The 22890-nt window shown below is 38.2% G+C and overlaps 1 protein-coding gene across 1 annotated transcript in view; it reads left to right on the top strand.

Annotated features, from left to right (window-relative positions):
• The window catches only part of LOC143022020 (outer dynein arm-docking complex subunit 3-like), a 33658-nt gene that overhangs the window by 8022 nt on the left and 2746 nt on the right, over positions 1-22890 (top strand). The window contains exons 3-12 of the mRNA XM_076179956.1: positions 5330-5422; positions 7680-7745; positions 10830-10925; positions 12213-12398; positions 12785-12900; positions 14009-14180; positions 15560-15747; positions 18707-18851; positions 21217-21345; positions 22746-22859. Of these exons, the coding sequence (XP_076036071.1) occupies positions 5330-5422; positions 7680-7745; positions 10830-10925; positions 12213-12398; positions 12785-12900; positions 14009-14180; positions 15560-15747; positions 18707-18851; positions 21217-21345; positions 22746-22859 (1305 nt within the window). The remainder of the gene's footprint in view (positions 1-5329; positions 5423-7679; positions 7746-10829; positions 10926-12212; positions 12399-12784; positions 12901-14008; positions 14181-15559; positions 15748-18706; positions 18852-21216; positions 21346-22745; positions 22860-22890) is intronic.

Genomic DNA, 22890 nt, shown 5'->3' with positions numbered 1-22890 from the left:
CACACACACACACACACACACACACACACACACTTTCAACGAACGGACGGCTTGACGAACGCTCTGAAGAAAAGTGCAGATTGAGGATACCAACGCAAAGAGAAGTGCCTTTTTGTATTTGCAGGGGGGGGGGAATTGCTCGTGAGGTAGTGGGAAAGTAAGGAAAGAGGAGAGGGGGAGGGATTACTGGGGAAATGGAAAGTAATGAGGATGTGGAGGACTTGGCCCAGGCAGACGGGCGGAAGGTCAACATGAAAAGACCACCGGATGACGAAATGGCAAATAAAAATGTAAAGATTAGAAGTATAGAGAGGAGAAATACAGTAGAAAGTGACGAGAATATGTTCCAGGGATTTAAAGAGGGTGGGGGGGACACAACCCCCCCCAGACTGATAAGACTAGAGGAGAGAGTTGATAAGGTGATCGAGGACTTGGAACGTAAGTTAGGTAATGTAGGCTCCATTCTCCAAAGAATTGAAAGATTGGAACAACTAGAGAAGGCTAACAGAAACTTAACTGAAGAAGTAGAGGACCTAAAAAGACAGTTAGGAAATGTAAAGGAGGAGAATGAGAAATTGAAGAAGAATAGTAATGAAAACAGTGAGAAAATAGCTACAGAAGCTAAAAATTGGAGAATAACTCAAGAAGGGAATAAGGTTTCATTCACTGACATAGTCAAACAGCAATTGAAAGAACATAATGAAGACTCAGTTATTAAAGTGATGAGACAGAAGGAGAATATAGTAAGAGAATTAGCTGACAAAAAGAAATGTATAATTATATTAGGAATGGAAGAGAAACATAACCCAGATAGAACCGCAAGAATCAAGGAGGAAAATGAAAGGGTAAGCAGTTTATTAAAATTAGTCCAGGAAGATGAACCAGAAATTATAAAGGAAATTGAGGAAAAATTCAGACTCGGAAAATATAGTACAGATAAGACCAGACCAATTAAGATTAAATTCAGGTCACAAACAACGGCAGAGAAAATTCTATCCAAGACAGGGAAACTAGCAACAAATGATCAATATAAAAAGGTATGGATAAAAAGAGAAATGAATAAGGAGGAAAGAGAGGCAGAAAAGCAGAAAAGAATTGAAGCTAAGGCAAAAAACGAGGAAAGAACGGAGTCAGAGAAAGAGAGATTCTATTGGAGAGTAGTGAACATGAAAATAAAGCAGTTCGACATACTAAAGAAAAACATAAGGGAAACAGAGAACACAATGGAAGTGGCAGAAAACTAAGAGTGTCTTACACAAATATAGATGGATTGATAACAGGATTGAATGAACTGAATGATTATTTGAAAGAAAAAGAACCGGACATAATGGGAATTGTAGAAACAAAATTAAAAGGCCCACTACCACCCAACAGTGTAGGACATGATACATACAATTATTGGATTAGAAACAGAGAGAAAAAACAAGGGGGTGGAGTTATGTTCCTGACAAAGAAGGATATAAACGTGAAAGGTGTCATATATGGAAAGAATACAGTAGAGATGATTATGATAGAAGTGGAAGACCGAGATAAGAAGAGCAGAAAATTTGTGATCAACTATGTGCCTCCGAAAACAGCCTCATGGGAGGAGAATGAACATAAAAGTATGTTAGAGGACACAAAGATAGCATTAACTAAAATAATGGAAGACGGAGGAAGAATAGTTATGATGGGCGACTTTAATTGCAAAGAAATCTGCTGGGAAGAAATGACAGTAAAGAGTGGTGATGACTCATGGGGAAATGCTCTACTTGAGATGATTACTGACCATTCAATGACACAATGGATACAAGAGAACACTAGGTATAGAAATGAAGAAGAACCATCGAGGCTAGACTTAATAATTACATCTGAACCTAGAATAGTGGACAAGATTGAATATAAAACACCAATAGGTAAAAGTGACCACATATTGATTGAACTGGAACTTAATGAAGAAAAATATATGAAAAGAAATGAACAATATAGAAAAGGAAGAATGATGTATGAAAAAACAAACTTTGATAAAATAAGAGAATTCTTCCAACAAGAAAACTGGGAAGAAATATACAAAGAAGAAACATCAGTGGAAGAGAAATGGAATATTTTGACAAAAATTTACAAAGAAGGAGTGGAAAAGTATGTCCCAAGACAAAAACAAGAAAAAGAATATGTAAAATGCTGGTACAACAAAAGTTGTAGGGAGTTAAAAGACAAAAGAGACAAAGCCTGGACCGGATGGAAAAAAGACAGAAGACCTGAAAAATGGAAAATATATACTGGTTATAGAAATGAATATGTACAAAAGTGCAGAGAGGAAAAAAGAAAATATGAAAAAGATGTTATAGAAAAGTGTAAAGATCAACCAAAACTATTCTACAGATTTGTAAACAATAAACTGAAAAACAAACAAGACTTGGAGAAATTAAGACAAGGGGGAGTTGAATACACTGAGGAAATGGAAATGGCAGAAATTATGAACAAACATTTTAAATCAGTGTTTACAAGGGAAAATATACAACCTGAAGAGATTGAGTGGAAGGAAAAAGTCCCCCCTATGGAAGAAATAGAAGTAACGAAGAATGAAATATTGACACACTTGGGTAATTTTGATGTCAGAAAATCGCATGGGCCAGATGAAATAGCAAACTGGATTCTGAAAGAATGTAGGAATGAACTGGCAGACAAAATACATAGCATAATAAGCAGTTCCTTAAAAGAAGGAAAAGTTCCAGAAGATTGGAAAAAAGCAAATATAGTACCTATATATAAAGGAGGAAATAAAGAAGAACCTACCAACTATAGACCAGTCTCTCTAACAAGTACAATAGCAAAAATATGTGAAAGAATTATCAAAAGTAGATGGGTAAAATACTTGGAAAAAAACAACGTACTAAATCCAAGGCAATTTGGATTCAGACAAGGACGATCATGCGTCACCAATTTAATATGTTTCTATTCAAGGCTAATAGATATAATACAAGAAAGAGATGGATGGGCTGATTGTGCATTTCTAGACCTAAAAAAAGCTTTTGACAAAGTACCACATAAGAAGTTGCTTAAGAAATTAGAATATGAAGGAGGAATACAAGGTAAATTGCTAAATTGGATGGAAGACTTTTTGCAAGAAAGAAAAATGCGAGTAGTGATAAGAGATCAGCACTCAAAATGGAATGAAGTAATAAGCGGTGTCCCGCAGGGAACAGTTCTGGCCCCAATAATGTTTGCTATATATATTAATGATATGGATGAAGGAATTGAAAGCTATATGAGCTTCTTTGCAGATGATGCAAAATTACTGAAAAGAGTGAAAACTGAAGAAGATTGTGAATCACTACAGAGAGATCTAAATAAAGTACAAGAATGGAGTAGGAAGTGGGAGATGGAGTTCAATACAAAAAAGTGTAGTATAATGGAATTTGGAAAAAGCAAAAACAGAATAACAGGATCATATAATTTGGGAGAAGAAGGAATAAAAAGAGTAGAAAATGAGAGGGACCTGGGAGTCATTGTTATGAATAATATGTCACCTGAGAAACATATAAATAAGATTTTTGGAGAAACTTATAATTTAATAAGAACAATCAAAGTGGCATTTACATACCTGGATGAAGAAATGGTGAGGAAAATCCTAGTCACCCTGATAAGACCAAGATTGGAATATGCAGCAACGATATGGTCACCAAGTACAAAAAAATGTATAAAAAAACTTGAAAGAATACAAAGAGCAATTACTAAACTGGCACCAACACTCTCAAAACTATCATATGTAGAGAGACTACAAAAACTTAAACTACAGACACTAGAGCAAAGAAGAGAGAGAGGAGATTTGATAGCTATTTACAGAATCATGAAAGGCATAGAAATTACTGATAGAGAGAATCTGATAAAATGGGATGACAGAAATACAAGAGGACACGGAAAGAAAATAAAAAAAGACAACTATAGAAGAGATTTGAAAAAGAACAGCTTTCCTCACAGAGCAATAGACAGTTGGAACAAGTTAGATGAGAAAGTGGTGTGTGCAAAAACAATACATGAATTTAAAAATAGTTTAGATAAAATGAGATATGAAGACGGGACCTCACGAGCATAGCTCCCCTTCCCGTAAAATACAACTAGGTACAACTAGGTAAATACACACACACACACACACACACACATATATATATATATATATACATGTATATATATATATATGTATATATATACATATATATATATATATATATATATATAATGTATATATATATATATGTGTGTGTGTGTGTATATACATATATATGTATATATATATATATATATATATATATATATATATATATATATGTGTGTGTGTATATATATATATATATATATATATATATATATATATATATATATATATGATTCTGGGAATATGTTCCGCGATAAGATAGACAATCGATAGATTGACTATAATTGATAAACCCCATTTCCTCTCCCACTTACCGTTCCATCAAGTTGCCTCTATTTCTTGGGTTGCACAATGCCTACCTCGGTATAGAGGGATCTACCATCTGGTTGACGTTTTATACAGACTAGATTAGCCCATCTCCGGAAAACGCTTTTTACAAACGAAGAAGAGGCATGGCAGCCTGAGTCACTCGATGTAGAAGGCGGTTATCGAATTGTCTTCGAAGGTGGGCATTTGTTGTTGAATGAAATAGCCTGGCGGCAGCTTGCGTAAATTAATTGGTTCCACTCGGTACAAAAGGGGGTTAGTAAGCGGGCAAGACGGTGGATTATAACAATAAAGGAAATTTGGGTTGGCAAAGAAGATGGCTGAAATGAGGGTAATGTAAAAGACAGTGCAGTCAACTGATATTTACACCAAGGGTTATCAACAAATTTCACATTGTAAAGAATATGATAGTAGAAAGCATGCAACGTACAAATGGTGAAATGTAGGTACCCAAAACCCAAGATATAATGCATGTACATGAAAAATGGGAAGGAAGACAAAAAGAGTAGGGAAGGTAGTGGTAGTACGCGGGAAAAATTGGCGGGAGATTTTTTGTAACGATAATATAAGGATGTTAGTTTATAAACATGGACGTATGTAAAATCGATATTACAACTCGGTTCGAGGTAAATGTAACTGGTAATTGATACGACAAAATGCATCTGCAATAATCATTTAATCTTTTATATATTATTCAATTTTCATTTTATTAATTAATTGATTAATTAAATAATCAATCTATTTATTATTTTATTTGTTGACCTATTTATCTATATGTTTATTTATTTATTTATTGAACAAGGGAAAAGTTACTACGAATTTACATAGAAAGCTATAGTTCCTAATTTCCCATTTTCTACGGTGCAGGGAGGAGAGAAAATGGTCGAGCGCGTTCTTCTGAGCCGCCGTCGCGTTTCCAGCGCTTCATGTCGATGCAAGAAGGCCCAGCATACTTTGCAGGTAAGTGATCATAGCGGCATAAGGTGAGGTATCAAACGAAAAATAATCTCCTTATAGAAATTTTATTTAGAAGGTGACAGAAATTATTGCAAAACATTGTTATTATTTAATTCAATACGAGCACAGTTAACACTTACACTTATATGTTCAATGTTGACTGCACATGATTATTTTTTTTTATCTATCTATAGTTTTCACACGTTCCTGCACTCTGAATTACGAAAATATTTGAAAACAAAATTCATTATTCATCTGACCTCCTTTCCCCTACTGAATTATATTGGCAAGACCTGAATAGGATAATAAAACAAGCGAAATAACCAAATCAGATTGGTGTGTGTAAAACTTGAATCCGTACTTTAGTCCATTTTCCATTGCCTCTACGCGAAATTCATTCAATTTATTTAACATAAAAACATTCTCAAATCTTACATAAATCCTCGTGGCGGCTCAATGATAATGTAACTCAACGGAGGCGTTCACAGACAACCGCGCAATTTTTCCTTGATTATGCGGTCCCGCCACGGTTTCCGCGCGGTTCAGACCGTTAGTGTGAAGAGGGCCTGAGAGTCCTGTATCATATCCCCCTCCCCTCCACTAGACTTAGACGTTTCTTAATACTCGTTTCTGATAATTAGTATGAGTTTAATGGTTTATCATCCTTTCCTGCCGGTAAGATCTGGCGACAAAAAAGAAGCAATATATTCCAAAAGTAATTGTGTCATTAGTTGATGATAGTTCGTGCTATCACTCTTACGGTGTTATTTGCTTTTCCGAAACAGGAATACTCTCTTTCTCTTTCTCTTTTTCTCCCTCTCTCCTCCTTCCCCCCTCCCTCTCTCTCTCTCTCTCTCTCTCTCTCTCTCTCTCTCTCTCTCTCTCTCTCTCTCTCTCTCTCTCTCTCTCTCTCTCTCTCTCTCTCTCTCTCTCTCTCTCTTTCTTTCTTTCTTTCCTCCCACCCTTTCTCTCTATATATCTCTACCCCACCTCTCCCCCTTACTCTCTCTCTCTCTCTCTCTCTCTTTCTCTTTCCTCCCGCCCTCTCTCTCTACCTCTCTCTCTCTTTCTCTTTCCTCCCGCCCCCTCTCTCTCTATCTCTCTCCCCTCCCTCTCTCCTTCCCTTTCCCTCTCACACTCACCCTCTCTCCTTCTCATTCTTCCCGCCCTCTCTCTCTATCTCTCTCCCCTCTCTCTCTGCCTCCTCTCTCTATTTATCTCTCTCTCTCTCTCTCTCTCTCTCTCTCTATCTATCTATCTATCTATCTATCTATCTATCTATCTTTTTCTTTTCCTCTCACTCTCCTATCTATCCAGGGATAGAGGGTTGTGTTTATATGGTAGTTTATACTCTTTCTCACTGTCGTCTACCTTTTTCTAATTATATCTTGAATTCATCTATCTTCCTGGTGACATATCTATCTGTCTTTTCCTGCGAACTTGGGGAAGCGAAATTTTATATATGACGTTGGTCGATATGTGATTGTTGTATATTGTAGAGATAAATGAAATTTGAGAACGATTAACAAAATATAGATCAGTAATATTCATATTGATGATAGACAAACATTACTACAAGAAAACAAATTATTACGATACAAGTCATGCATGCATACACACGTCTCCTACATTGTGTGTGTGTGTGTGTGTGTGTGTGTGTGTGTGTGTGTGTGTGTGTGTGTGTGTGTGTGTGTGTGTGTGTGTGTGTGTGTGTGTGTGTGTGTGTGTGTGTGTGTGTGTGTGTGTGTGTGTGTGTGTGTGTGTGTGTGTGTGTGTGTGTCATCGGTAGCTCATAACTCGTACGATACGTGCTATGAATCATGCACTCAACACACACAGCACACACCCATCCCATTGCTTAAGGAGGGCAGTAACGGTTTGCGCTATGGTGGAGCTTTCATGCACTGAGTGGGATGCGATCTCGGGGCCGCAGAATAACATGCTATGATATTAACTGCTATACTAACAAACTTAAGTGTGTGTTGTATGTATGTGTGATTTACAACCATGATTTTGGCTTACGTGCAATATGGTAGAGACGGGGTGACCCTTTATACACAAGGAATTTCAGTTAAAGATATTCTGTGAAATAAGCGTTTAAAGACAGCAAATATTACGAGTAAAGATTAAACACTAAACATTGTAAGTTTTCCGTTTCGCACTATGTGACTATTTTCTTTTTGAAAATGTTTATATTCCCACAGCAGTGGGCACATAATAAATAGTCTACCCTTTAAGTAATCATTTTCTATGATTACAGGTTGCGGAAAACAAGCTTCACGACTTTATAAAGAAACGAAATCTCCTGAAACACAAGAGGGAAACGGTAGGTACTCTATGGATTTGTACAAATATCTGTATCTGTCTCTCAGTCTGTCACTCTCACCACAAACCTGTTTATCAATCTCTGTCTATCTAGTATCTGTCCGCCCCTGTCAATTTCCGTGCCTATCATCATAAGAACATAAGAACATAAGAAATAAAGGAGACTGCAAAAGACCATAAGGCCTACACTAGGCAGCTCCGTATCCATCACCACCTGTCGTCCCCATCCATAAAGTTGTCTAATCGTTTTTTAAAACAACTGATAGTTTCAGCGCTTACTACGTGGTTACTAAGTTTATTCCATTCATCGACCACCCTATTTGTAAACCAATTCTTGCCTATTTCCTTCTTAAATCTAAATTTGTCCAGTTTATACCCATTACTGCGAGTCCTGCCCTGTTGTTTTATTATGATGACCTTGTTTGCATCACCCTTGTTATAGCCTTTGATCCACTTGAACACTTCTATTAGATCACCCCGCACTCTGCGTCTTTCCAGAGAGTGTAAGTTTAGGTGCCTAAGCCTCTCTTCGTAAGGCAAATTTCCGAGTCCTTGTATCATTTTGGTCATTCTTCTCTGTACTGATTCTAGTGAATTTATGTCCATTTTGTAGGACGGAGACCAAAACTGTACCGCATAGTCAAGGATGGGTCTAACTATCGCTAGATAGAGTTTAATAATTACCTCTGCACTTCTATTTGTTACCGTCCTAGCAATGAAGCCTAATGCCCTGTTTGCTTTATTTCTGGCGCTAATGCACTGCTTCCTGGTTTTAAGGTCCGGACTCACCAGAACTCCCAAGTCCCTCTCGCACTCAGATTTTTCTAAAAACGTGTCATCTAAGTTGTATCTATTTTCGGGGTTGTGTAGCCCTACGTTTAACACGCTACACTTAGAGATATTGAAGTTCATTTGCCATTTCACCGACCATGTTAACAGTTTATTAAGATCATCCTGCAGAATCTGGGCGTCTTCTCCTGACCTAATTAGGCGTCCTATTTTAGTGTCGTCCGCAAACTTACTAACATCACTATTTAACCCATCGTCTAAGTCGTTTATATACATAATGAACAATAAGGGACCCAAAACCGAGCCCTGGGGGACCCCGCTAGTAACATTGCCCCACCTAGATTTTATTCCATTTATGGTGACCCGCTGTTTTCTGTTACTAATCCAAGCTCTAATCCATTCTAACACTTTTCCTCCTATGCCATGGGCTTTGATTTTATTTAGTAGTCTCTGGTGTGGCACTTTGTCGAACGCTTTGCTAAAGTCAAGGTAAATAACATCGTAATTTTCATTGTTGTCTGACGCCTTATATACCTTAGTGTAAAAGGATAGAAGATTAGTCACGCATGACTTACCTTTGGAGAAACCATGCTGTGAATCACGAATTAAATTATGCCCTTCAATGTGTTCTCTGAGTCTATTTACTATTATTGATTCAAGCATTTTTCCTATAACCGATGTCAAACTGATTGGCCTGTAGTTGCATATGGTCGATCTATCTCCCTTCTTAAAAACAGGAACAACGTTTGCCTGCCTCCAAGCAGTTGGAACAGAACCAGTGTCTACCGATTTATTGAATATTTCAGTTAACTGGTCGCAGATTTCAAATTTACACTCTTTAAGCATTCTTGGAAAAATTTCGTCCGGACCCGGAGATTTTGTAGCTTTAAGTCTGTCAATCTGCTTGATAATTTCTTCTTTACTAATACTGATATTAGTTAGGCTATTTTCTTCATCCCCTCTGAAAATCGGATCGCAGTCAGGTACTTTATCTAACCTCTCATTAGTAAACACCGATAGAAAATAATTGTTAAACTCCTCACTCATTTTTTCTTCCGATTCTATCATGACATTTTCATCGTTTTTAATTGGTCCTATTCTTTCTTTATTTTTTGTTCTATAGAGGTGAAAGAAACCCTTTGGGTTGGATTTTGCTTGACTGGCAACCTTGATTTCATAATTACGTTTCGCTGAACGTGTATTCCTTTTAACCAGCTTTGCCATTTCGTTATATCTTGATCTAAGGTGTGATTCCCCGTTTTTTATTTTTACGTAAAGTCCTCTTTTAATTCCGATCTCATGTTTCAATCTGTCCGTCATCCATTTGGGAGTATTACTATTTTTTCGTATTGACTTTAGGGGGATAAATGTGTTTTGTGCATTAATAATTAGATCTGCCAGATTGCTATACATCTCATCCAAAGTACTGACCTGATTTTTGGGCCGTCGCCCCGAATCGACCTGACCCAAGGCACGCGCATCAATCTCTTTGACCCAGACCTGATCTAAGGTATGCGTATTTCTCTCTTTGACCCAGACCTGACCCAAGGTACGCGTATCTTTCTATATATTTCTGTCTCTGACCGTAGGTTTCTCTTTCTGTTCAAATACTATATAGTCGATTGTGTTTGCAAGGAATTAAGATGGAAATAAGTTAATGTGGTTGATAAGATGAATATCTGTATACTGGGGACCATTCAGTATCCGTTAATATTATTCCTATTGTGTACATTCTACCAATTGGCGCGAATGGGTTGAGCATAAATTTCGTATATACGTATGTAACTCGAGCATACATGTATAAGAAATTGTGCTTAACTTATAGACCTCTTGATTGGCAAATTGGTTAAGTCACTGTCCACTTGCTACGTAACGACTAGGTTCGAGTCTCCAACCTGACAGCATCCAAATATGTGTCCATCGACCCTACATACTACTGTTAATCTCGATCGTGTTTGCAAGGATATATATATATATATATATATATATATATAATATATATATATATATATATATATACACGACGTGCATATAGGTGTGCAAACATGCATGTGTACATACATTTATACAGACATTCAAGCCGATTAGGCGAGGGTTCGAATCCCAGAAGGAAAGTTTACTTCCAAATGTCATAATGACACAAAAACACAAGTATATATATATATATACATATATATATATATATATACATATATGTATATATATATATATATATATATATATATATTCATATATATACATAATGTGTGTGTGTACGTATATATACATACATGGTAACATTCCTTCATCTCGACAGAAAGAAGACAAGCTGCGTCAGCTGCAGGAGCATCTACGAGATATTGGTCCCGAGAAGGCAGTCGAGGAGGAACGCACCATCGAACAATTGAAACAGGTAAGTCCACGTGATTCCATTCCTAATTCCTACATTAACTGGTTCCCTCTTTATGTGATATAGAACGCAACCAGTCTTTAATAGCCATTCTTGTATCACCCAGAAGCAAAACAACATGTCAGATTATCTCTAATATTTTCAGAATAAATTATTTAAAATTTTTGGAGTTCACCCATTTGTGCTCACATTTATCTAATGTGATTTTGTTCTGGATTACATCAGACGGTTTTATTCAGTTGAGAGTGGGTTTACGTCGAGAAGGTATTCAGGGGCCAAATTTATAAAAGATCTTAACCCTAATCGATAAAAAATCCTAACCATAATGGCGGAGATTTTATCTAAATCCCTATTATGTCGGCGACCTAAATGCTTAAGTCTAGACATAACCTCGCCATTTTTAAGATTTATGTCTAGACTTAGAGGTTAGGATCTTTTATAAATTCTGTCCCAGGTTCCAGCCTGACCTAAAACTAAGTGCTGCGTTGTTTAGAGTAGTTCCAGAGGACTTTATTCATCTGAAGGAGCTGAAAGGATTACAATCATTTCCAGAAATCCCTACCTAAAATTTTTCTGCTGCATTGCTTCTGACCCAGGCAGTGGGCACGAGAAAGAGATGTCCCTTCATCCAGGAGGAGCTAAGATAAGAGGGAAACAGAGGTGTTGGATGGGATTGGAATGGGTGGGAGTGGGTGCATGCCTTTGATTTAGCTACCTTGTTTATAAGAGTGAAGAAGCCTTTGGTATATAGTTAGATAGATAAATTCCGTGTAGAGGCGCTTTTCGAGTCAACCTATTAAGGATTAAACGAATTACAAATGTAAAAATGTTCGTCTGTTGAAATACAAGTGTTTATAGGGATCAGTTTAACACGCGGTAACAGGATTAATATCCCGCATTCATGCCGGGGTACAGTGAGATGCAACTGAGCACAAGACCATTTGGTCTATGATCGGGGTGGTTGTCGTCACGAAAACAAAACGAAAACTAGCGAAAAGAAAAGTAACATACCACCCATCCCTTACTCACTTTTAACCCTTTTGATTCAGTGACGCGCTCTACAGATTTCATTCTGTGTAATGAGAGACGATTGTGATCACACGGTGGAACATCAATGTAGTGATGAGATTAAAGTTATTTTGGTCAGCCCTGTTCACCGCAGTGTCGAGGCCTACATAGTCTGTTGTGGGTGACGCCAGTGGTTAGGTCATCGTATTCCTTTATTACAAGGCTGCACGAATCATTCTTCACGTTTACGCCTCATCCCATCCTCTCCCGCTACTCCTACAGGAGCAGATCGCATTGGAGAACGAGCTGGACCGCGTGTGTGTTCAGGCGGGGGAGGCAGAGGGAGTGAAACGGAAGTATGAGAGGATGCTGGCGGCCCTACGCGGGGAGGCAGCCTCCTACAGCAGGGTCCTGGACGACCTAAGCAAGCAGGTCTCGGACCAGCACGATGCGCTCTCTAAACTAAGGGTAAGGAGGAAAGCGAGAATAAGCAGAGGGAGTTGGGGCTGGCCCTAATGACGAAGATATATTTTTATTTTATTTTATTTGTTGTTTCCATGTATCATCGCTTTCAACCAGTCTTACCCGTTGCTGTAGTGATCTTTGATCTGCCTAAATAAAAAAAAAGTGAGATGGCTTTATTCACCTCAAAGAAACCCCTTCACATTGACAAGGTAATCACAACTTCGATCAATCCTGTCAGAACCAATATTTACTTTCGTTATGTTTACCAAAGATTAGACGAATTCATTATGCCGAGGGGGCGTCATTGAACTGAAGGGATGACGAAAATCTCGATAGTTCCTTTCATATCTAAATTCCCGTGATTCTCATGATTTGACGCCCTTCTTCAGGAGAGTCGCCGAAATGCCGAGAAGACCAGGGACGCCTTGCGGGCCGAACTGCACAGCCAAGAAGAGGAGGCCTTTCTCACCAAGAAGGAGCGCGAAAAGCGGCTTCAGGAGTGCAAGTGAGGAGGGTGGGAGGGTGAGGTGGCAGTGGGAAGGGGAATTGGGCACGTGGATAATTTTAGATCTCTTTGGGTAATTTAGATAATTATCATACCCTTACCGATGGAGATGGTATCTCTCCAAACGAAAGTTTGTCTTCGTATTATTTCTCATACAACCATGGATAAACGACATTCCGTTCAGAATAATTTTATTGGAACTTTTCGACTGAAAAGCACGTCAATAATCAGTTTCCCAAATTCTTGAGATAATTTCAATTCAGACCAGAATTTTTATCCCCGTATATCTCATCCATATTTCCAGAGTCTAGGCATGCATTACGAAGTCTATCGGAGTCGACATGACGACATGACGTCACAAGCTCCGCTTCTTTGCATGTGGAGAGGCGTTGTATTTTTAGATTTTGGATATTTCCATGCAAATTGATATATGCAGCAAATAAAATGAATAATCAAGATCGTTCCGATCCAATGTAGCCGGGTCTAGAGTACCAGAATACTGGGAACGAATTGTACTACAACTTTTACATGAAAAGCTGTAAAATAGTCGTCACACAAGCGAAAAGTCGACATTTGTATATCACCACTATAACTTTCTCCGTGCGAGGTGACCCAGAGCAGGCAAGACAGAGGGGATGACTATATATGGTGTAGTTGTATCAAATAAATCTTAACTGCCTGGAGACGTTGGAGATCAATCTGGAGCCTGCATGGAATGATGTCAAGTGCTGAAGAAGGACGAGTACTGATTTGCTAAGTCAATGCGTTTACTTCCTTTGGCTCATACATACGTCCATCTAAAGAGTCGGTGGAGAAATTAATCATACCGAGGGACTAAAGTCGACGCTATTTTTCCTAGTGTGAAGGCTACTACATGTTAATAATCTGTTTATTCTACACCTAGAGATCATCTACAAGGTAAACAAAATCGCTTAGCATTATTAACCAGAACGAAACTTTCAGAGGCAACACAAGGCCATAGAGGAATCAAGACTGTTCTTTAACGACTTAGATGTCAGATTTAACTCGAATAGAATTGTCTGGTGTTGGCCAAATCAAAATTCTTGAAGATGACACCGAATGAATTGTAAACCTTTCCGACACACAGACGCAGAGCCGAGGAACGGATGGTTGGATTCGGTGACACCCAAGGTTCTGACCGTCGACTCTCCATTCTTCGAACTCCACTTCGGCGAGACTCGCCAGCAGCCGAGACTTCCACGCACGAAGAACTGGAGACTGAACTTGAGAAGTGCCACGCTATATTCAATAACCTCAAGGTGAGATTCAGCCAATTCCCCTTATGATGGTGGTAATGGCGGTGGTCTTCGATATCAAGGGTGATGCAAACAAGGTCATCATATTAAAACAACAGGGCAGGACTCGCAGTAATGGATTTAAACTGGACAAATTTAGATTTAAGAAGGAAATAGGCAAGAATTGGTTTATTAATAGGGTGGTCAGCGAATGGAATAGACTTAGTAACCATGTAGTGTGCGCTGAAACTATCAGTTGTTTTAAGAAATGGTTAGACAACTTTATGGATGGGGATGACAGGCGGTGATGGATATGGAGCTGCCTAGTGTAGGCCTTATGGTCTCTTGCAGTCTCCTTCATTCTTTTGTTCTTATGTTCTTATCGCCTTGGCTTCCGAGCTTTGGGGAGTTGGATGGGAGTTGTCACATATGAAGGGAACATCTTGGGGGAAGCCAGAAAGAAAAGGAACGAGTTTAGTCTCAGTTTCCCTACATTTCTTTTGAAATAACGTTTGCGAAGTAGACAAGAATTACAGACTTGTTACGAAGACCTTGGGTTGTTGTTGCAGTCAAATCATATTTGAATGATGGGCAATAAAGTGGGACTTTCTTAGATGAACAAAATCACCTGGCTTCAGTCAGGACAAAATCGGTGTTAACGGTGTTAAGGAATTCAAAAGTTTCAAGGTGTTGTTCTCTAAGCTCAGCGGTCCCCAAATCTCATTAAGTGTGTTACCTCCATTCACAAAATGGTGTCATTATTGATGTACGAGTATACAGCTAAATTAGAGCCACATTTTTTCATTGCCTTTGGACATTTGATATCTCTATTGACTTTTGTCCAACTCATTGGGAAGGATTGGTATTTTCTTCACTGCAATGCCAATTTCTGGTTTGTAATTTTCATATCCCTGCTGTGGGTATGCTGTGTCTTCCTGCATTGCTTCTGACCCGGGGCAGGGGGCGGGATACAGGGATGACCCGTCATCCACGGGGAGCTAAGTTGAGATAGAAACACTGGGTGGTGGATAGGAGTGGAATAGGTGGGATTGATTGCATGCCTTTGACTTGGTTACCTCCCTTATATGGGGGAAAGAAGCCTTTGGTATATAGATGAATGAATTTAATTCTTATATAAATGGCAGTGTGTTATTTCCTGTTTTTTTTTTCTTTTCTTTTTGAAAGAAATTGCAATTAAATCAGTGCTGAGGATTACAAACTAAAATCAGCGTTATAGTAGTGGAAATCTTCGCATTAATTAGATAGACGGAGTATAGTTTTTTCACGTTCACTCCTGAAGCCCCATTTTTTTTTTTTTTTTTTTTTTTTTTTTAAGTTTCCCACCGGACAGGGACGGGCTCCTCTGCCCTGACAGTCTGTGTATCTCTTTTCCTCTTTTCCAGGAGGTCTTAGGCGTGACGCAGGTCGAGGAGGTGGTGGAGCGACTGACGTCACAGGCTTCCACCAAAGAACACCTGACGCAGCTCCGATCCGTCACCCTGGAGGAAGTGACCCGTCTTCGTCAGGAGAAGGAGGACCTTCAGCAGGAGCTGGCGCGGGTCAAGTATGAGGCTACCGAAGAAGATGCCAAGTAAGTATGGAGGAGGAGGGTGGTTGTAGAGAGGGCTAGGGAGAATGGGAAGGGCGAAAGGGATATGAAAGCAGTGATTCCCAACAGGTGTGCCGCGGCACCAAAGAGTGCCGTGAGATCAGCTGAGGGTGCCGCCAAAATTGAGGGCAAAAATAATTTTCATATTACCGACTCTGTCATACATTTTTGTTCATTAAAGCAGCATTAGTGTAAAGATGAGTGTTTTCATATTATCCAGGGACAAAATTTTGTTACACTGATGTTGAATCAATAAGATACTGACAAACTAGAATTTAGATTTTCTAATAAGGGTGCCGGGGACTTCTGAAAGACTTGGCAAGGGTGCCTCAATTCAGGAAAGGTTGGAAACCACTGTATTAGAGATTAGGTAAATAACAGACTTCCCCTCAGCGAAGTAGACATTTAATCTAAATATAATATATAAAGGTTTCAGAGAGTGGGAAACTCCGATCATTTGAGACAGACGATGATGGATTGGGAAACAGGGTGATGGAGAACTCCGGTGGTGTCTGAGAAATGAACACAACACACACACACACACACACACACACACACACACACACACACACACACACACACACACACACACACACACACACACACACACACACACACACACACACACACACACACACATACACATACACATACACACATCCATACACACGCACGCACGAACACACACACTCCGTAATGTCTCTATGTGCTGATAAAACTTTCACTGTTTTAGGAATCATTGTTTATAAAAACAGAACAGCGTTCAGGTGACGATCTTAACCAGCTTTGAATCCAGATATAATGCTAAGATAATTGGTTAAGATGTAGCACATAATTCAGTTCAACTGATAGTGTCTGTAATCATACTTTTTTATCAATGCTGCTCCAGGTTTCTCTATCAAGCTTGTTTGGACAAAGTTGATTGGTGGGTTGAGGATGACATTGTGATGGCAGGAAGGGGCAAGGAGGGAGGGAGAGGTGAGAGGGAGGGTTGGAGATGGCAACCCGCACTACACGACAGAAAATGGGTCGGGTCGAGAGAAATAACGCTGCTTCACAAGGTAGACAGAACTTGGCGTGGCAAAAACCATCGAAACGGACAGTCCCTCCATATCCCTCCATATCCCTCCAACCCCTCTTCCAACTCCAACCTCCAAGTACTCCCTCCAATCTGTCTACCATTTTTTTTTTTTTTTTTTTTTTTTTTTTACTCTTTCTTCCCATGGCTCTCATTATGCCTCTCTTCTCTTTTCCGCCTTTTGTCCTCTTTCCTTCCTCTTTACTTTACTTTAACCTTCCCTCTTCCTCACTCTGTCTTTCTCTTACGATAGAAGACTAATCTCGATAAAAAAAAAATGTTGATTACTTTTAATCTCTACTACCCTTCATTTCTGCTCCCTTTCTTAAACATTCCCTGTACAACGACTCCACATTTTTGGCGTGATGCTGCCCCCATGGATAGAATCGCTTGTTATCTGTTACAAGATACAATTTCTCCTTCTGATCCTTCTTCATCGCCACGTCCTCTGCCTCCACCATCTTCCCTGTTTCACCTCTCCTGTCCCATCGCCTCCACTACCTCTTTCTCCTCTTCTACCTCCTCCCTCTCCACCCCTCCTCCTGCTCCTCCTCCACATGTTCTCTCTTCTCCATCTCTCCACTCTCCATCCTCCTCCTCCTTCTTATTAACTCTTCCCTTCAAACCTATTTCTCCTCTCGACTGTACGTTCCTCACACGTTCTTGTTGTTTTTCACAGTCTTCAATCCTTCCTTGTGCTCCTCCGCATCCGCCACGGCTCTGAAGGCACCATCTGCTGAGCGTCTTGCCCAGAGGGCATTCCTTCCGGGAACCCAAAGAAAGAATTTGTCGGTCCGGGTTGCAACGTCAGTCCCGCAACCCCTTAAACACAGTAACGAATTTTAACGGTTTTTCCCCCCGTCTGAGGATTATTAATTCCATTCAGGTAAAGGCTGGGGGGTGGCGACATCTGTTCTGAAACGTCTCTTGGTCAATCGAGACCCACTGCAAGACTGAGACCGCCTCACTCTTCAGCTGTGTCAAGTAATAATCTGTCCTTGGACGGAACGAGTGATCGCGAGGTGCGTCTCCGTGTTGAAAAGAGTAACGTTGTGGTCAGTGAAGATGTACCGTTTCTCTCCTCTCCTCTCTCCTCTTCTCCCTACATTCGGTCAACCCTGTTTGTTTGTTAGCAAACACAAACGCGCGCACGCACACACCCACACCCACACACACACACACACACACACACACACACACACACACACACACTCTCTCTCTCTCTCTCTCTCTCTCTCTCTCTCTCTCTCTCACTCGGTGGCGTGGTTGATAGAGCACTGGACTGATAGTACGGTGGTGCCCGCAGTACCTTGTTCAAATCCTGCCCAGGGCCGAAATTATTTCGGTATCGCTCCGCTTCGGATCGTTGCTCTGACTCTCGTGGGCAGGGAGTTGGGTGTGTGTGTGTAAGGTCATAGCATTACCCATAGATCGGTCATACGAGCTCTGAGATCTCTTCCGGGTGGGAAACAGCTGTTGATCACGAGTCCAACACGTGATCAAAAAGACCAAGGTGAATACACACACACACACACACACACACACACACACACACACACACAGAGTGTATACAGTATATATCATGTATATATATATATATATATATATATATATATATATATATATACATGATATATACACACGTGCGTGCATATTTTGTGCAAATAATTCTTGATGCGTTATCTGTCGCTAGGTAGTTCATAGATTTCCAGATACTTCCCGAACATTTCGCTGTTGATGTCGCATTTAACGTAACCTGTCGTCGTCCAGCCAACGCCTTCATTTGTTCACATGTGCATCACCTTGACCCCCATGGAGTGCCTCCCCTTGTAAACCTCTTCAGAAGTCCACTTCTTCTTTCAGAGTGGCCGGAGTCCTCGACGAGCTGCAGAAGGAGCTCAAGGATGAGCATTCGAGGATGGACAACCTGAAGCTACGCCTCGAGACGACGCTCAAGTTCCTCACCAGCATCAGGGCCGTTCTTGAGCATATTGCAGAGAAGCTGGAGGTCCGTAGTATGTAGTTTCAGTGTCTAGAAGTCTATTAGTGATCTAAAATCGCCACTGACAATGACTTCGTGGAGCAGTCCCCTAACTTAAAATGAACGTGGTAGCAGGAACTAGATATATTTCATGTAGATGATTAGGATGGGGATGGCGTGGCAGATCGTGAGATCACGTGTGAGCGCAAGACGTTGACAATGGTAGCAGTCGAGTGTCGTTATTATTATTATTATTATTATTATTATTATTATTATCATTATTATTATTATTATTATTATTATTATTATTATTATTATTATTATTATTATTATTATTATTATTATTATTATTATTATTATTATTATTATTATTATTATTATTATTATTATTATTATTATTATTATTATTATTATTATTACTATTATTATTATTATTATTATTATTATTATTATTATTATTATTATTATTATTATTATTATTATTATTATTATTATTATTATTATTATTATTATTATTATTATTATTATTATTATTATTATTATTATTATTATTATTATTATTATTATTATTATTATTATTATTATTATTATTATTATTATTATTATTATTATCATTATCATTATTATTATTGTTATTGTTATTGTTATTGTTATTGTTGTTATTATTATTATTATTATTATTATTGTTATTGTTATTGTTATTGTTATTGTTATTATTATTATTATTATTATTATTATTATTATTATTATCATTTATCATTATTATTATTATTATTATTATTATTATTACTACTACTATTATTATTATTATTTTTACTATTATTATTATTACTACTAATATTATTATTACTATTATTATTATTGTTACTATTATTATCATTATTACTATATTATTATTATTGTTGTTATCATTATCACTGTTGTTATTATTATTATCATTATTATTATTATTATTATTATTATTATTATTATTATTATTATTATTATTATTATTATTATTATTATTATTATTATTATTATTATTATTATTATTATTATTATTATCATTATTATCATTATTATTATTATTATTATTATTATTATTATCATTATTATTATTATTATTATTATTATTATTATTAATATAATAAATTATTATTAATAATTATTAATATTATTATTATTATTATTATTATTATTATTATTATTATTATTATTATTATTATTATTATTATTATTATTATTATTATTATTATTAATATTATTATTATTATTATTATTATTATTATTATTATTATTATTATTATTATTATTATTATTATTATTATTATTATTATTATTATTATTATTATTGTTATTATTATTATTATCATTATTATTATTTCTTTATCCATTTTGGTGCTGACCCTGATCACAATGTCATTTCCGTAACATCAGATGTCACGGCATGTGGAGACCTAAAGGGGTATCTGTGTGGTCCATGGGTATCTGAAAAATACGACCCCCTCGCTGGTGAGGGGATGCCACGGAGTTAAATAAAATCGTCTGGCGACAGTCTCGGGGAAAGTTAAAGTGCCACCCAGTATGTAAGGACCTAAATCCAATCCGTACAGGAGTACCAACCTCTCGTAAACGCCTGACGATTTTATTCGGATGAGGGAAATTCCATTTTCATCCAGTGTTTCAAAAACCTATATTGGGAGTTATGTCGTCTTATATATCTTATATCTATTCATATGCATTCTTATTTAGTTAAATTCATTACCTAAATGGGATGAAATTCAACTCTATCAAGGGTCGTGTTATTAAACAACATTTTTGGATTCCGAGACGAGTCATCGATAATTATAAGCGACTATAACCTTAATGCTCCCTAAGTATAAGGTTGGTATTTCTTTTCGCGCACATCTTCAATCCCTCCAAGTTTCGTTTAAGATGACGACTGTCATATGTTCACGAATGACGTGGTGTCGGGCCCCCGTCAGGCGATTTCGTTCAATTGAGAAGAACACCTTCACCCCCAGGATGTGGTTAGTGCAATGTAGTTCAGTTCGAAGCTTCAAGATTCGGTTAGATAAACACCTAAGCAAGATGCTGTAATGCCTGCCATTCATTTTGTATTATTTGTTTATCATTTGTCTGTTTGTTTATTATTATTTGCTTGATTATCATTTATTATTATCTATTTGTGGATTTATTATTATTCACTATTTTCCTGTTTGTTTATTATTTAACTATACCAATGTATTAATTTATTTTGTTTATTATTCATGGTGTTATAATTCTTTATTTGTTTATTTTTTATTTTTTATTATCATTATTGTTTTTTCGCATCCGCCCTAGTTAAGGACCAAAAGGTCTCCTGTCAGTATGCTCCTCCTTTGTAATCTTTTGTAATCCTTCTCTGTTGCAGGCTTCAGGATACGAGCGCCCTTTGAGGGCCGAATCACCCTTGGACCACCTGGTGGGACTCTCTCAGTATTGCCTCGCGAGTTCGCAGACTCTCATGCTCGATTTCGAGGAAGAGTCCGTGCAAGAGAAGGTAAGAAAACCAGAGATACGATTTTTAAACTTGTAACTTTATATCTTTAACCCTTTGTAGCCCTTAAGTCTCCTTTAAGAGGAATAGAAATGACTGACGTTATCCAAAACGAAAATCCTTGCAAGAGGTAAGGGACATGTCCACATACAGCAGTTCCCTAACAACTAAAATTATTTTTTCAGGAAAATTATATTAACGTTATTTTCACCAATAAGACTGTACTTAGATTATTTTTGCCCCCAAAATGCATTAGTGCGATACAACAAAATATGTATTTGCTTGGTTCTGATATCATGGGCTAGGTTCGAGTGACCACAATAGTACATGTAGACAAGTAGACCAAATGAGTAGGCGGGGCTCAGTTGTCCTGTTAATCCTTCAGTATCTAGAGAGACGTCCCCGACAGCACGGTGAGCCGGTTGCCTCGTTTCACCTGGCTAAGACCATAGTATACATTTACCATAAAGTATAACTACTCAGGGCTTGATTTGACCCCTTTGATTATGTAACTTTACTGTACTTTATCCGTCCTCTTGTACCGTCTTGGGCGTTGAGGGGAGAAAGTTTTCTGTCTCTGGCAAGATGGATGACTTGGATGGGTGGGATGTTGAGGCTTCTTCAGGGTTTCTTTCACACCCTCAATCCAGGTCCTCCTTGGTCTTCCTCTTGCCTCGTAACTTGATATTTTCTTATTGTATGCTTTACTGGCAATTATGTAACACACTATGTAAATTTGCCCACACTGATGGTGCATAATCTTATTTAATTGAAGGATGGACCACTGACTAACGAAGGCTGTCTGAACTGAATTTTATATTTCGGATGCCAGCTGCCAACCTCTTCAGGAAAATACAAGATAGGCTTATTATGTACTTTCCTGAAGAGGGCTACAATTGGCAGCCGAAATATAGAAGTCAGCTTTCTCACAAGTTTTTCTTTCACTCCGACAGTGAGTTTCCTGTGTGATTTACAAATGTGCCACTACATTTTTCTCTAGTGATTATGTGTGCTTGTACTCTTCGTACACTGGACATGATTGGGTAGGTTGATCATGTCCCACACTGTGGAATAGTGTAACATCATGATTTACAGTTCGTGTACAAGAAATCTATCTTCTCTCCAGATCAGCAGCCTTCCTGTGCCATTAGACTGCACTATAATTCACATATTTCATTACCTTTGAAAATGTCTTAAATAGACGTAAACGTTCGGTCACCTTTCATTTTATTTTCCAAGTGTTTTTATTACACATATTTCATTAGGTGTATTGGCCTAAGACCATTTGCATGATTTGGAACAGGGTATGTAGCCACGGAGACCATTCTTGATGAAGCTGTAACAGACACATAATTATGGTCAAACATCTTGGACAGAACTATATTGCTGATTTGCATTGACAGCTTACGGAGATGGCCGAAGACCACCAAGGAGACGGCGGGTTGATGACGTCACCGGAGAACATCCGCGTCTCTTTCCCGGCCGCTTCCGCCGCGGGAAAAGGAGCCCAGCAGCAGGTAGAGTCCGGAGGCGACTTGTCCTTTATCC

Source organism: Oratosquilla oratoria, chromosome 43, assembly GCF_046742065.1.
Source record: "Oratosquilla oratoria isolate Oo_2021 chromosome 43, ASM4674206v1, whole genome shotgun sequence".
NCBI classification, from domain to species: Eukaryota; Metazoa; Arthropoda; class Malacostraca; order Stomatopoda; family Squillidae; genus Oratosquilla; species Oratosquilla oratoria.
The sequence above is the reverse complement of the archived record's forward strand: the minus strand, read 5'-3'. Positions and strand labels throughout refer to the sequence as shown.